Raw genomic sequence first — 13,437 nt, forward strand, 5'->3', positions numbered from 1 at the left:
TTCCCAGGCCTTTAATGCCACAGGTGGTAGAGATAACCCCTTATAGGGCAACTACTCGGTGCCAGACCCTGCCAGGGGCTTTGCACAGCTGATCTGTAACCTGTACAACAACCCAAAGAGAGAGGTGGTGTTATCGCTGTCACACAAATGGGGAAACTGAGGGTCAGAAAGGTGAACGCACTTGTCCAGTCTTTCTAACCCATGTTTTCTCTCCCTGTGGAGTCCATGGAGTGGAACCACCCCAACTTTTTTTTTTTTTTTTGCGGTACGCGGGCCTCTCACTGTTGTGGCCTCTCCCGTTGCGGAGCACAGGCTCCGGACGTGCAGGCTCAGCAGCCATGGCTTAGGGGCCCAGCCGCTCCAAGGCACGTGGCATCTTCCCGGACTGGGGTACGAACCTGCATCCCCTGCCTCGGCAGGCGGACTCTCAACCACTGTGCCACCAGGGAAGCCCCGCCGCAACTTTTTACAAGTGCAGAAACTGAGACCCAGGGAGGCTCAGGCCCTTAGCCAAGGGGACCAGCTAACCCAAGGAGCAGCCCCCAGTGAACCCCATCTCTACCAGTGCCTGGCCAGGATGAGTGCAGCGGGGAAGTTGTCCTGGAGTCTGAGAGGGTGAGGCTGCGGCAGGGCGGGCAGCAGCCCTCACCTGTGTCCACCCCTAGGCTGCCGAGCGCTACCTGTATTTCCCTAACTGGGCCATGGCTCTCCTGATCACGCTCATTGTCGTGGCTGTCCTGCCCATCCCTGTGGTGTTTGTTCTGCGGCACTTCCACCTGCTCTCTGATGGCTCCAACACCCTCTCCGTGTCCTACAAGAAGGGCCGCATGATGAAGGACATCTCCAACCTGGAGGAGAACGACGAGACCCGCTTCATCCTCAGCAAGGTGCCCAGCGAGGCACCCTCCCCCATGCCCACTCACCGCTCCTACCTGGGGCCCGGCAGCACATCGCCCCTGGAGACCAGTGGCAACCCCAATGGACGCTATGGGAGTGGCTACCTCCTGGCCAGCACCCCTGAGTCGGAGCTGTGACCACCACCCCACCCTGCCCGCCTTGCCTCCCACACCCAGCCAGCCCACGTGTCCCAGCCTGGCTTTTCCTTCCAGGCCAGGCCCTCTGCCCAAGGGGAGGGGGTCTGCCCTGCCTCATCCTCCACCCCAGTCCCAGCCGACTTCTGCTTCCTAGATCTGAGTGGGGGCTGGGAGAAGCTCTGTCCCCCAGTCTAGGCCCCCAACCCAGCTAACCTTCAGAGATCTCTTTACCAAACTACAGCTGAGTAACTGGAACCACCCAGACGTCCTGATTCCCAGCACAGGGGAGACTCCAAGTGGCCACTCCAGGGGTCACTCCACACTCCCTCTCTCCTGCAGTTCTTAGGTCTTGGAGTCCCTTAGGTCTGTGCTGCCAGGTAGTGGTGGTGGCGCAGGGATGGGGTGGGTGGGGTGTCCCTTTCCAGAGGTGCCCAGTTTAAAGTTGGAGATGGGGCAAAGGTGCCAGGACTCAGGGCTCAGACTTTGGGATGGAGTCTGCAGAAATCCCCAAGTTCTGTTTGGTGAGGCAGACGGTGCCCTCTGGTTTAGAGCATGAGCCTTGGCAGCGGGGGTGGTGGGATGAGGGGGCTCCTTGGCCCCAGGCTCAAGGTGGACCCTCCAGTGTTCTTGGCCCTGCCTGGGGTGGTGGGGGGGTGTGTGCTCCCGCATCCTGCCTGGTAGGGCAGTGACTGGCCCCAGAGCCCTTCCCACCTCCATTAGGGCTTAGCCTGCCCTCTCCCTACACCCCCATCCGGGAGCCCAGAGTCGTGGCCTCTGACTTTGTCCTCGAGAGAGGAGAAGTCTCCAGAGCACACCTGATGGCTCATAGCACAAGTCAGATGGTTTGGAGCACAGCTTTGAAGCACACCCCCCCCCCCCCGCCTCTCGCCAGGGACCCGACTTTCTCGCTAGCTAGCGGCAGCTTCTGCCCTGGAACGGCAGTCCCTGGAGTTCAGGGGCTCACACCTGGGAAGGAGATAATTTCACTGCCCCTTTGGGCCACCACCCCTCTCCTTGTACAAGCACAGCCACCCAGTGTGCACGTCGTGTGTGGACACCTCGGAAACCTTTCCCAAGCTGCCCGGCCCGTGGCGGGGTGTGGGGGGCACAGGCCGTGCTGTGGCCACTGGAAGCTGCCCAGGGGGAGGGCCGGGCCTCAGTCCTGGGGCCCAGCCCTCCGGCACCCCACCCACGCTTACCTTCGCCTCCCCCGGAAGAGGGCTGCCCTCGGAGTGCAGGCTAAGAGGATTGGAACCTGATTGGAGGTCAGAAGTCTGCAGAGAGATGAATGGACTGACGAAAGGATGCAAGGATGGGTGGATGGAAGGAAGGAGGCGGGGGAGGAAGGAAGACTGGCTGGGACAGCAAACCTCCATCGTTGAGAGCTGCAGTGGGCAGGGCAGGGGCAGGCCTGGCTCCTTCACCAGGCGTCCTGAGTCACTCTTGTGCCTCTGACTGCTCTCAGCACTGCGGGGGGACACACTAGGCCCAGGGGTCCCTCCTCCACCCCTTAGTCCCTTGGTTTTCCCCGCCCCCCTTGGGGTCCACTCGCCAACTCCCTTCCTCTTCCTCCTCCCACACGTGCTCCCATTTCCAGCCCTCTCAGCCCCACCCATCCTTCCTGAGTGCGTGAGGGGAGGGGGAGACGCACATCTCCACAAAGACATGAGCTTCTGGGACACAACATCACGCCTTAGGCCCCCTCACCTGACAGCACCTCCTACCTGGCCCTGTGCCTAATCCCAAGCAGAAATAGCAACAGGAAAAGCAAGGCCCCAGGAGAGACACTACTATATATACTCTTCTATATATTCTATTTCTATTGTATATTCAATCTGTACATGTGGGTGTAAATGCTGTTAAATGACAAACCCAATATTATACTGTGGCTGGTGGACTATTTTCATCCTCAGTGCTGTAAAGATCTATTTTCATTGTATATTTGATATATTTTTAATTTTGTAGCGTGTGGCTGGACCAGGCCCCATCACGCCAGCCTGTGACAGGGCGGCTGAGCTGGGGCCGTCAGCTTGGTCCTCGTGGGCTGGGTAGTGCTCGTAGCTGGCTGCTGTAGTCCGGGGCCCTGTCCTGCTGCGTCTCTGCCATTAGACGTAGGGCCCCGAGCTTGGTGTGTGCGTGTGTGTGTGTGCGTGCACATATGTGGGTGTGGGTGTGGGTGTGCGTAGGGTGCTGACTTGTGATGCCCGTGTTCACCACGTTCCTGAAGGCCACGCTGCCCTCCTGCCACCTCCTCCTCCTCTCAACTCCGTCAGGCGAGGCCTCAGGGCAGGGTTCCGTGGGAAACCCGCGTCCTGGGAAAGACACATGCCTCTCACTGGTGACTCATTGCCTTCATCCCATTGGGCTTGCCAGAAACAGGGAATGAGGCATCTTAGGGGAATGGGAGAAGTCCCCACATTTATTTTACTTTCTTGCTGTGCCCACTGGAGACACAATGTCTTCAGCTCCAGGGAAAGTGCTGGGTTTCTTAAGATGGTGAGACCCCAAGAGGGCGTCATCTCACCGCGCCTTTGTCCTGCGTTTGTCCTTGAGACATTCCTGACAGTGTTCAGGGGAAACAGCCACCCCTCCCCTGTGCTTCTGACACACACACACACCTCTGCTCACTCCTCAGGGGAGCTGGGAGTGGATGGGGCCGATGGGGTCAAGAGCAGGTAGGGCATCTGACGGAGAGAGATCCAGCCCCGATTCCCTGGAGGAGCAGGACGTGGCCAGAGAGGGGCAGGCCCTATGTTCCAGCACAGGGTCCCCACCCCACTGACTTTGGTGCTGTCCATGCAGTGCCCACAGGGGACAGAGCAGACTCCAGGGCAGAGCAGGGCAGGCCAGGGGTGTACCTGAAAGAGTCCCTGGTGCCTGGTCCTGCCTCTGCCCGCCCTCCAGCCCCAGTCACCAGCTTCTTGCTCAGGGAGCCCTCTCCACTGAGGCAACGTGAAGGCTGAGGCCCAGATGGGTGGACGGATGGGCACAGAGGTTGATGCCAGCCAGGTTGGCTTTTGCCCTCGAGCAAAAAGTCTGTGGGGACTAGTGCTAGGAGAGGCCCTCCTGACTCAGCCTACAGGCCGTGAGGCTGGGGGTCAGAAGCTGTGTGGTCCCAGGCCCACACAGGCCTGCACTAGTACGGGGAGGGGGCTGCCGTCTGCCTTCTTCACAGCTGCACATCCCCCTCCCACCGGAGTACATGTTGGGACGCACCCGACTCCCTGAGCGCCCACCAGTCCCCCAGACTGGGGTCTGCTGCCCCTTCTCCGGAGCCTAATGACTGGGGATGGGGGAGAAGGGCCCAGCGTCCCTTCTCATCCTAAGCACACATGCCAGGTGTCACTTTCGGTTCTGGCGCAAGTTCAGAAAAATTCTAGTCCACGTGCCCCATGCTGCTCAGAGCCCTGGGTCAAGACCACTCAGCCCAGGGGAGGGGATGAGGCTTTGTCACCCCTGGAGCCCCTCCTTCCTCTCTACACCCCCCATGGTGTACAATAAAGTGTCTGTTCTTCCCAAACCCCTCTTGTCTTTCTGACCTGCTCTGGGATCAGGGAGAGGGGATGGGAGAGGCGGATCCCGAGGACAGCTTTGGGTTGAAAGCCTGGATGGGGTGGGTTGGTGAGGACCCCTGTGGGACTTTGGGGGCTGCCTGGCTGTCTGGCTGAGGAGGATGAAGAGGGGCATGTGTTTATTTTCCTAGGAATTGTCCAGGATAGGTAACTGCATACACTGGTAGGAAGCCTTACAGATTCCAGGTACTTCACACATCTAAGCTCATGTGATCACAGAGCAACAGCTCTCTGAGGGAGATAGCTGTTGTCCAAGTTTTTCCAGGTGAGGCAAATGAGGCTTCGTCTGATGTGAGGATGCTGTTTTGTGTCCGTGTATGGGACCTCGTAGGGAAAATTCCGACCCTGCCTTACTGCCAGGAAGACAGCCATCTAGGCCTGTCAGTTCTGCAAGGGGGGCTGTGGGAGGGGCTGAGGGTGGGAAGACACCAGTGTCCAGAGACCTGAGATTGAGGTGGGGGATGGCTGGGGACTTGAGGGTTTGCCAGGAGCAGGCCACTTAAGTTCTAAGAGAACGGCCCCTCTCTTCAAGGTAGCTATCTTTTTTGCAAACTTCAGTAGAAGGTAAAGGTGAAATATGAGACTGTTCATTGCTTATTTTCACAAATTTCAGTCTCAAGCATTTATTGAGCACCTACTGAATGCTTAGCTCTGGAGAACAGAATGAGCTGGGGGTAGGGGAAGCACTACTTCTTTGCTTACCCTCGAGGAGCACAGACACTGGAAGAGACAAGAAGTCTGGATCCTGGGGGAGGCCCCACCACACGGCACTCTACTCCAGTCTAGAATGATGCTACCTGATACCTGACACAGCCAAAGTCCCCCAAGGAACGTTCCATTTCCTTCTCCTGCCACAGAGAAGAAAGTGTTGTTCCAGGAATAGCCACCAGATGGCAGGAAAGCCTTTCTCTCCAGGTCTTGGTCCACTTAACCGCCTCTCCAACTCCATCACTTTCTCTTTTGTGGGCTAATTTATTCTTGAACAAACGTTTATTAAGTATCCACCATGAACAAGCTCTGTGCCAACTATGGATACACAAAGATAAATAAATCAGCAGCACTCACTGTCCTGAGTTTGGGTAAGGGAACCCCTCCTCCCCCACCCCCCATCTTCAAATCTCCCTATATATCTCTCAAACAGGAGAATGTCTTGGTGCTAAAAATATCACTCCTTGAAAATTAATTCAATTATTTGTTTAAAGGTAATATTTTGGGTTGAAATGCCAACGCTCCTGCCAGGAGGGACACATAGATCCACTAAAAAGTGGTATCACAAATACTTGGGTTTGAGGGAGTTATGGAGTCAGACTTCCCAAGTTCAAGTTCAAATGCCAGCTAGGCTTCTTGCTTCCTGAAAGACCTAGGGCAAGTTATTTAACCTCTCTGAGCTTAAATTTCCTAGTCTGTAAGATAGGTATAATGAATGGATTGAATGAGATAATGCATGTTGCTGTGTATCAAGTTACTCCAAAGCTTAGTGGCTTGAAACAACCGTTCTATTATATCTCATGGTTTTGGGGGTGAGGAATTCAGGTATGGCTTGTCTGAGTGGCTCTTCTAGTGGCAACTGAGGTCACTCAGTGGTATTCAACCAGCAGATGAGCTGGTCTGGAGGGTCCAAGGCAGCCTCGCTCAAATTCATTTAAATGGCTTGTGCCTCAGTGAGAACAGCTGGCAGCCTGGGCTCAGACTGTCCCCAGAGGAGCATCTACAACTGGATTCCACAGCACAATTCATCTCTGGGTGGCCAGACTTGTATGTGATGGCTCAAGGTGCCCAGAGAGATCGATTCAAGAGATAGGAGATGGAAGCTGTCAATTTCTTAAGGCCTGGGCCTGGAAAATGGCATAATGACACTTCCGCCATATTCTGTGGGTCACAGCATCTGCCCAGAGTTAATGGGAGGACATACAGATCCCGCTTGTTGATGGGAAGGGGGCCAGAGAATTTGTGGCTGCCCACGAAACAGGCCTATTCCAGAGTGCCAGAGATCTTCAGTCACTGGTGCCTGAGTGGGGCACAAACAGCTAAGTTCTGATGGGGAAGTGAATGGCTAAGCTCGGGCCCTGGGTATAGCGAGCAGACAGGGAGGAAGAGGAGGGTGTGAGGGGGGCATGGGAGACAACTTCTTCTTCTTTTTTTTTTTTTTTTGCGGTACGCGGGCCTCTCACTGTTGTGGCCTCTCCCGTTGCAGAGCACCGGCTCCGGATGCACAGGCTCGGCGGCCATGGCTCACGGGCCTAGCCGCTCTGCGGCATGTGAGATCTTCCCGGACAGGGGCACGAACCTGTGTCCCCTGCATCGGCAGGCGGACTCTCAACCACTGCGCCACCAGGGAAGCTCCGGAGACAACTTCTTTTGACGCATGCTTGCCCGGGGCAGGTAGCGTGAAGTAGGCTTGAATCATGACTCTATCACCAAACCTATGACCAGGGGCTGACCTGGGGCAAGTCCCTGAGCCCTCGGAACCTCCACTTTCTATAGGGAGAATGACAATAAAAACGCTTCCTTGCAGAGATGTTGGGAGGAAAAAATGAACTCCTTCTGGAAAACCTACTGGAATCCAGTATAGAATTCTTTCCAAACTGGAATATAATAGGTGCTCATTAAATATTAGCTTCCTTCCTTCTTGCAACTGGAGTAAGTCCATGGGGCCTGCTTCATTCTGGGGGCCCCATCACCCTTGCAGTGAGTCATTCTCCCAGAGCTATTTTGAAAGCCTAAAACTCAAAGAAGCCAAGGAAGGAGGGCAGAGAAGGCACTGTTTTAAGGAAAGGGAGTATCAGGAGTGTGGGTGTCTCCCCAATCCCTCACACCATCATGCTCCCCTCAACAAACAGCCATAAACAGCTACACAGCTTCAGCCAGCTCCAGCCACAGGGCCTTGGGCTAGAGGAGAAGGATTCTACAGACCATAGGGATACGGCAGCTTTTTTTAAAAAGGCCCCAAATTCTTTAACACTTCAAGGGAATGGAGTCCATGCTCCTCCCCTGGAATCTGGGTGAGCAAAAACTTCCTTTGACCAACAGAGTATGGCAGAAATAATGCTATGTGACTTCTGAGGCTAGATTAGAATTGGTCATGCCACTTCCTTTGGGAGTTCTGGGGAAACCCAAACACCATCTAAGAAGTACAACTACCCTGAGACTAGCCTGTGCCAGAGAGGCCATGTGTTTGCAGGTGTACCGTTGGCAGCTTCAGCCAAGCTCCCAGCCAACAGCCAGCATTAACTGCCAGCCACATGCACACACCACGGTGAACATTCAGCCCAGCTGAGCTTCAGATGTCTGCAGCCCCGGCTGACATCTGCCTGCAGCTGCGTGAAGAACTCTAAGCAAGGACTGTCTAACAGCCCTTCCTAACTTCTGACCCATAAAATCATGAGCAAAATACAGCACTTGTTGGATTTATACCACGAAGTTTGGGTAATTTGTTTCACAGCGACAGTAACCGGACTATAAACCTTAGGGCTTATCTGGCCCAGCCTCCTCGTAGAATAGTTGGAGAAACTGGCCCAGAGATGGGAAACTCAGAGCCTCATAAACCACGGAGTTGGAGTCAAAGGGCTGGAAGCGATCTGAGTGTCAACCAGGCGGGGGCAAAATTGGGGTCAAAGACTGGGTTTCTCCCAATCCAGTGCACCCTCCAGTATAGCAAGATGCTGACAGGGAGGGCTCCCACCTTCTCCCACCCTCATCCCACCCTCACCCCACTGCCTCATTAATTCCATGCATCAAGTATAAACCAAGTGTTCCGAGTGCCTAGGATTGTGCTAAGAACTAGGAATATACAAAGAAGGATCAGGCAGGGGTCCCTTGCCTTGTACCTCTACTGCCTTGTAGAAGCAGTAATAATCTGACTTGGCATGTCCTGTCACTGTCATAGTCACCGGTGCCAGGCACACTGCTGCGTTTACTTACATGGTCTTACATGGGAAGAAACCCTGGGAAATGGGGAGAAGACCATGTGTGTCACTCAACAACCACCCAACCATTATTAGGATTACTCCAAGCGAGCCACAGTGCCAGCTGTAGAGCAAAGCTCCACCCTGGGGCTCCCTGTGTCAGAGCTGGCTGGCTTCTGGGTCTGTCTGTTCTTCCCAGGGCTGACCCAAGCAGGGAAGAATCCCTGGGCTTCGTGAGTGTCCAAGAGGAGTCAGAGTTTGGTCTCCCTCTCCAGACAACTGCTTTCCTTTCCCCGTGACACTGCTGGAGGGGACTGGGCCCATCAGGACTAATTAACCACTCTAATGGAATAAGCCAGTTTTGCTGGAATTTGGCCCAGGTGGGAGGAAGCTGTACTTTTCTAGATGGAGAAGCACTGAGTGCCAAGGAGCCTTGCCAGCTGGGCCCTGAGCTACCAGGTGTGCACGCATGCTCTCACTCTCTGCACCTGGCCTTGGTCTCTATCTCAGCAGCCTTGAGCCAGGAGGGCTCCGGGAGTCCCCTTAGCCGCCCTGATCCTGTGATCCCATGAACACTGTTCTACATGCAGAGGCCACGTGGGCCCACTATCATTCTTGACCCTTGGCCCAAGCCCAGGCCCAGCTCAGTGGCCCAGCTCAGTCTCCCAGCACTCACTCTGCTCCACAGGGCTGGAATCTGTCAAGGAGAATGTGCCTGTGAGCTGACAATCAGGTCCCTTCTAGCCCTTTGACTCCAAGTCCATGGTTTATGAGGCTCTGTGTCCTGGCCAGGCCTGAGCTTGTAGCCTGTACCCTTCTGGTCTTTTCCCTTTAAGAGCTGGGCCATCAAAGGCCATCTCTGGTGTTCCCCCAGAGCCCCAAATACACCTTCACTAGGATTTTCACAGCAACTCAGCCCTGCCTTCATCCCTTGTGCCGAGCCCTTCTAGCTGACCTCTGCAAGGCCCCGTGGGCTGTCCTCTGTGTCTGGGTTCTTCCCAGACCCCTCCTGGGAAGGCTCTCAGCATTTGATTTGGAGCCTGCAAGTCTCCACAGGCTGCCTGGGGGTGGGGGTGGGAGGCAGGATAAAGTGAAGTGATAAGCACACGGGAGGTTTCAGCCTCCTCTCACCCTCCCTTCTCTCCCTCCATGAGGGGAAAAGCTCTATCACCCTCTGCCCCAATGATGATGACTGATAAAGCAATTCAATTAACCAGTCTGGGAAGCAGGGAAGGCTGGGAAAGGATGCTGGCTCCTTGACCTGGACCTGAGGGAAGAGGGTTTGGTTCTTGGCAGGAGCTGGAATACCAAAAGGGGGAGGTGTGAATATCAATGGCTAGGACTTTGCCTTGGCAGCCATTGGGCCTGCTGCTAGGCCTGGAGCCCCTCAAAACAAGCAGAGTCCACAGAAAAAAATTGGAGAGGAAACTGGCTAGCTTCTGTCACCTCAAAGTGGCTGAGCCCCACACCAAGCTCCCAGTGGACAAACAGGAAGGGTAAATGGCTTTGATGTCAGGCTCTCAAGCCTCCCACTGGCCAGATCAGCCTCAGCTCTCAGAGAGCAAGGGCCTCATATGAGGGGGCTCTAGAAAGGCTACAGGTGCTTGACAGAGCCCCCATCTGTTCCACTCTGGGATCAAACATTGCTCTCTTTTCCTTTTCTTTGCTATACCTTTATTCCTGTTGAGGAAAACCCACTGTGACTGACACTTTAGCATGAACTGGCTCCCAGATGGATGTTCTTTCCAGACAGCTGGAAGAAACCTGAGTATCCAGAGGAGGAAAGTGGAGAAAAGGGAAAGAAGCTTGTGGAATTTGGAATTTCCAGCTGTGACTGCTTCGTGGTCTTGCTTAAGCCTGTTGGTCATCAAGATCTTGGAGGAAAGGAAAAGGGAGAGATCAGGCCAAGTCCCAGATGGGAGAGATACCTGAGGTCCTGGAATTGACCAGAAGCCTATCAGCCCCATTTTCTCCCATGACCACAGCCCGAACAGTGAGGTATGGAGCAGGGTCTCCTAGCACCACCAGGGGGCAGCACCCACCCATCCACAGTAGGTTGTCACATGGCAGTCTGGTCGGGGGGACTCTCTCCTTCCTGGGTTCTGAGCTTTTCGGAAATAGCAGGACCTCATACATACAGAATTGATGGAGACAAGCCCTATGAGGCCAGCTGCAGCATGCTGAATCCTCCAGAAAATTCCAGAGAGGCCCAGGTAACAGGTTAGCCCAGAGCTCTAGGATAAAACCTTCAGCAAGTGGTGAGGTCTTCTCTGGAGGCCTCTGGTCTGGCTGAGTTCCCTTCTCCAGGAGCCGGGCAGTGTGCTGAGTCAGGGGCCTTCCCACCCAGTGCACTTTCACCCCGCTGCCTCTCCCAGACTGGGCCCTCTGTTTTCAGTGACTCTTCCTGGGTTCCCCTACCCCAACCCCAGCTTTCTGACCTCCTGTTCAGGCCTCCTTTTCTCTGGCAGTTTTCTCCCTCCACTTATCTCCCCACATGCTTCTCACCATCTATAAACACCACAGAGTGAAAGCACCAAGAGGGTGGAGATTTACCAGGGCAAGGTTGTAGGAGCTCTGTTTTGTTTGTTGATTTTCAGTGCCTGGAACAGCTTCTGGCACATAGTAGGTACTCAAGAAATCTTTACTGAATGAACAAATGACTTAGGAGTGGGATGCTGGGATGGTATTTTTCACTTCTCCCACCCACCCCCACCAACCTCTCCCTTTTCTTGGAATGACTGAGTTCAGCCACCCTGAAGAATGGAAAGTGGGGGAGAGACCTCAAGGGAGTTTGCCAGGACACAACCAGATAGGGCTTTAAAGCTATTCATTACAGTCAGTTCTTTAATAACCGTGCTGTGGTTCTTCCTTCCTCATTCCAGCTTCTGGCCAGTCCTGGGTCTTCTCTCCCCAGTCACAATTAGGAGATTTCTTTTCCACTGCAGCAAACTCAGCCAGCTAAACTCTGAAATGCAGACATCAGGTCCAAGGGGTAGGGAGACTGGACACAAAATGGGTGCCAGCAAATGAGTGTTTCTGACTACAGTTCAGGATGCTATTTACCTCTTCTGCATGTTAGTACAGATCACAGATCATCATCATTATTTTGGTTTTCTGACTTCATTAATGAAAAGATTTTGCTTATAAGAATTCCCCATATTTGTACTGGGCTTCTAACCTTCCCTCTAACCTTCCTTCTAACCTTTCCTCAGAGCACCCCCAAGCCCCTGTCTTGTTTCTCCCAGCATAGCCAGGTACTGCCTGATCTGGAAAACAGATGATGCACAGGTGTCCAGGGAAGGTGTGTTAATCACCTTGCATTTCTGCTTTAAAATCCTTCTTACGGTGATCTGGACAGACATGGCAGCTTGCCTAAAACTGTAAAAAAAAAATTTTTTTTTTAATTAAGAAAAAGAGGATTAATTTAAAGATGTGGAAGAGGTCTGGACTTAAATACAAAAAAAAAAAAAAAGAATCTGGACATTGCTCTTGGGATGAGGCCAGTCAGGTCAGGCTAGTGCCTAATGTTTTGGGTACAGCAGCTTCTCAATCATTTAGCAAACAGGTTCTCAGAGGCAGGAACTGTGGGAGCTATTAAGGTGAAAAAGCAGTCCGGTCTGGAAGAGCTCAGGGTCAGAGAGGGGAGATGAGACAGGGAAAGGGCAAAGTCAGCTTGCAATGAGTGAAACAGTAGAACCAGGAGGTTGCTCCCCAGGATAATGATAAGCCACGGCTTTAACCTAATGATCTTTCAGGGCCACCTGCCCCACACCCATAACAGCGCCAAGGCTACGGTTTCCTTACGCCCGCCTAAACCAGGAGCTGCTTCTCTGCCCAAGGCCGCCGGGTCCCTTATTCCACCACGGGGACTTCGGTGACTGTGACAGAGGCCGCAAACATAAAGACCACGGGGATCTTGGGCCCAGCTGGCGGCGGAGTCTTCAGGAGGCCCTAACAACAGTGTCTGGGGCAGGAGGGGGCAGCCTCCTCCTAGCGACACTGTCTCTCCGCTCTTTCTTCCCCGGCCTCCAGTCAGCCACAATTAACCGGCAACAAAGCGATTAGCTTGGTGGGGACGAGGCAACAGGAGCTGCCCGAAGGGGCGGGAGGAGGTCAGAGGTCAGGGGTCGAGAGCGCTTGGGTGGCAGCCGGACTGCAGTGGGAGGAGCTCTGGGCTCGGGGGAGGCGGGGAGCCGGGCCGAAGGGGGCGGGAGGGGACGGCGGCGGAGGCGCGCAAGGCGTGCAGGCGGCGAGGGGGTTACGCGCCTGGCTTGGTTTGGCTCGGCTCGGCTCCGCGGAGGAAGGCAGAGCTCGGCCGCCGGGGCCCTGCAGCGAGCCAGGTCGGCCCCACGCCGCGCCCCGCCCACTCCGCTTCGCGGAGGGCGCACCCGGGCTAGGCGGCGCCGGGAGGAAAAGGCGCCAGCAGAGAGCGGCGTCCGCTGCCAACGCCGGAGGGAGACGGAGAGCGCCCAGAGCCGCAGCCCACCGGCGTGGAGGCAACCCCCGCCCCTAGGCCACCTCTCGCCCACCCCCTGCTGCGGGCCAAGGCCAGCACCCCGCCCGGAGATGGGTAGAAGCGTGGATGGCGTGGCTCTCAGCCCCGCCAGATCGCAGGAGCCAGGCGCCGGGGCGCTGCGCTGAGGCTCCTGCTTGTCGCAGCCCGGGAAGCCTGCAGGTGTCCTTGGCCGCTCGGCCGCCGCCCGGGAGACTCCTTCGCAGTGCCCAGAACCCTGCTCCCGGGAGCTGCCCCGCCCCCAAGCTCGGCGCCGCGCAGGACGCCCCGTCCGAGGCCCCCCCGCCCCGGCACGGCCCCCGCAGCGCAGCGCCCAGCGCAGCGCAGCTCCCCGCCGCTGTCGAGCCGCGGACGCAGGACCGGAGGCTCGCTCCTGCGGGCGCGCTTGTTTTCCTTGTGCCGCCTCGCTCTGC

At 55.5% G+C, this 13,437-nt stretch overlaps 1 protein-coding gene across 3 annotated transcripts in view; it reads left to right on the top strand.

The window, feature by feature from the left end:
• The window catches only part of SLC6A17 (solute carrier family 6 member 17), a 54,816-nt gene extending 50,282 nt beyond the window's left edge, over nucleotides 1-4,534 (top strand). For 2 of the 3 annotated variants that reach the window (XM_082616447.1, XM_082616448.1), the window contains one exon: nucleotides 666-4,534. In XM_082616447.1, coding sequence (XP_082472573.1) covers nucleotides 666-1,034 — 369 coding nt within the window. In that variant the 3' untranslated portion in view covers nucleotides 1,035-4,534. The remainder of the gene's footprint in view (nucleotides 1-665) is intronic. The other variant, XM_082616449.1, reaches the window with a different exon arrangement.
• Nucleotides 4,535-13,437: the final 8,903 nt, after the last annotated feature.

The sequence above is a fragment of the Mesoplodon mirus genome (genome assembly GCF_964341445.2).
Source record: "Mesoplodon mirus genome assembly, chromosome: 3".
NCBI lineage: Eukaryota > Metazoa > Chordata > Mammalia > Artiodactyla > Ziphiidae > Mesoplodon > Mesoplodon mirus.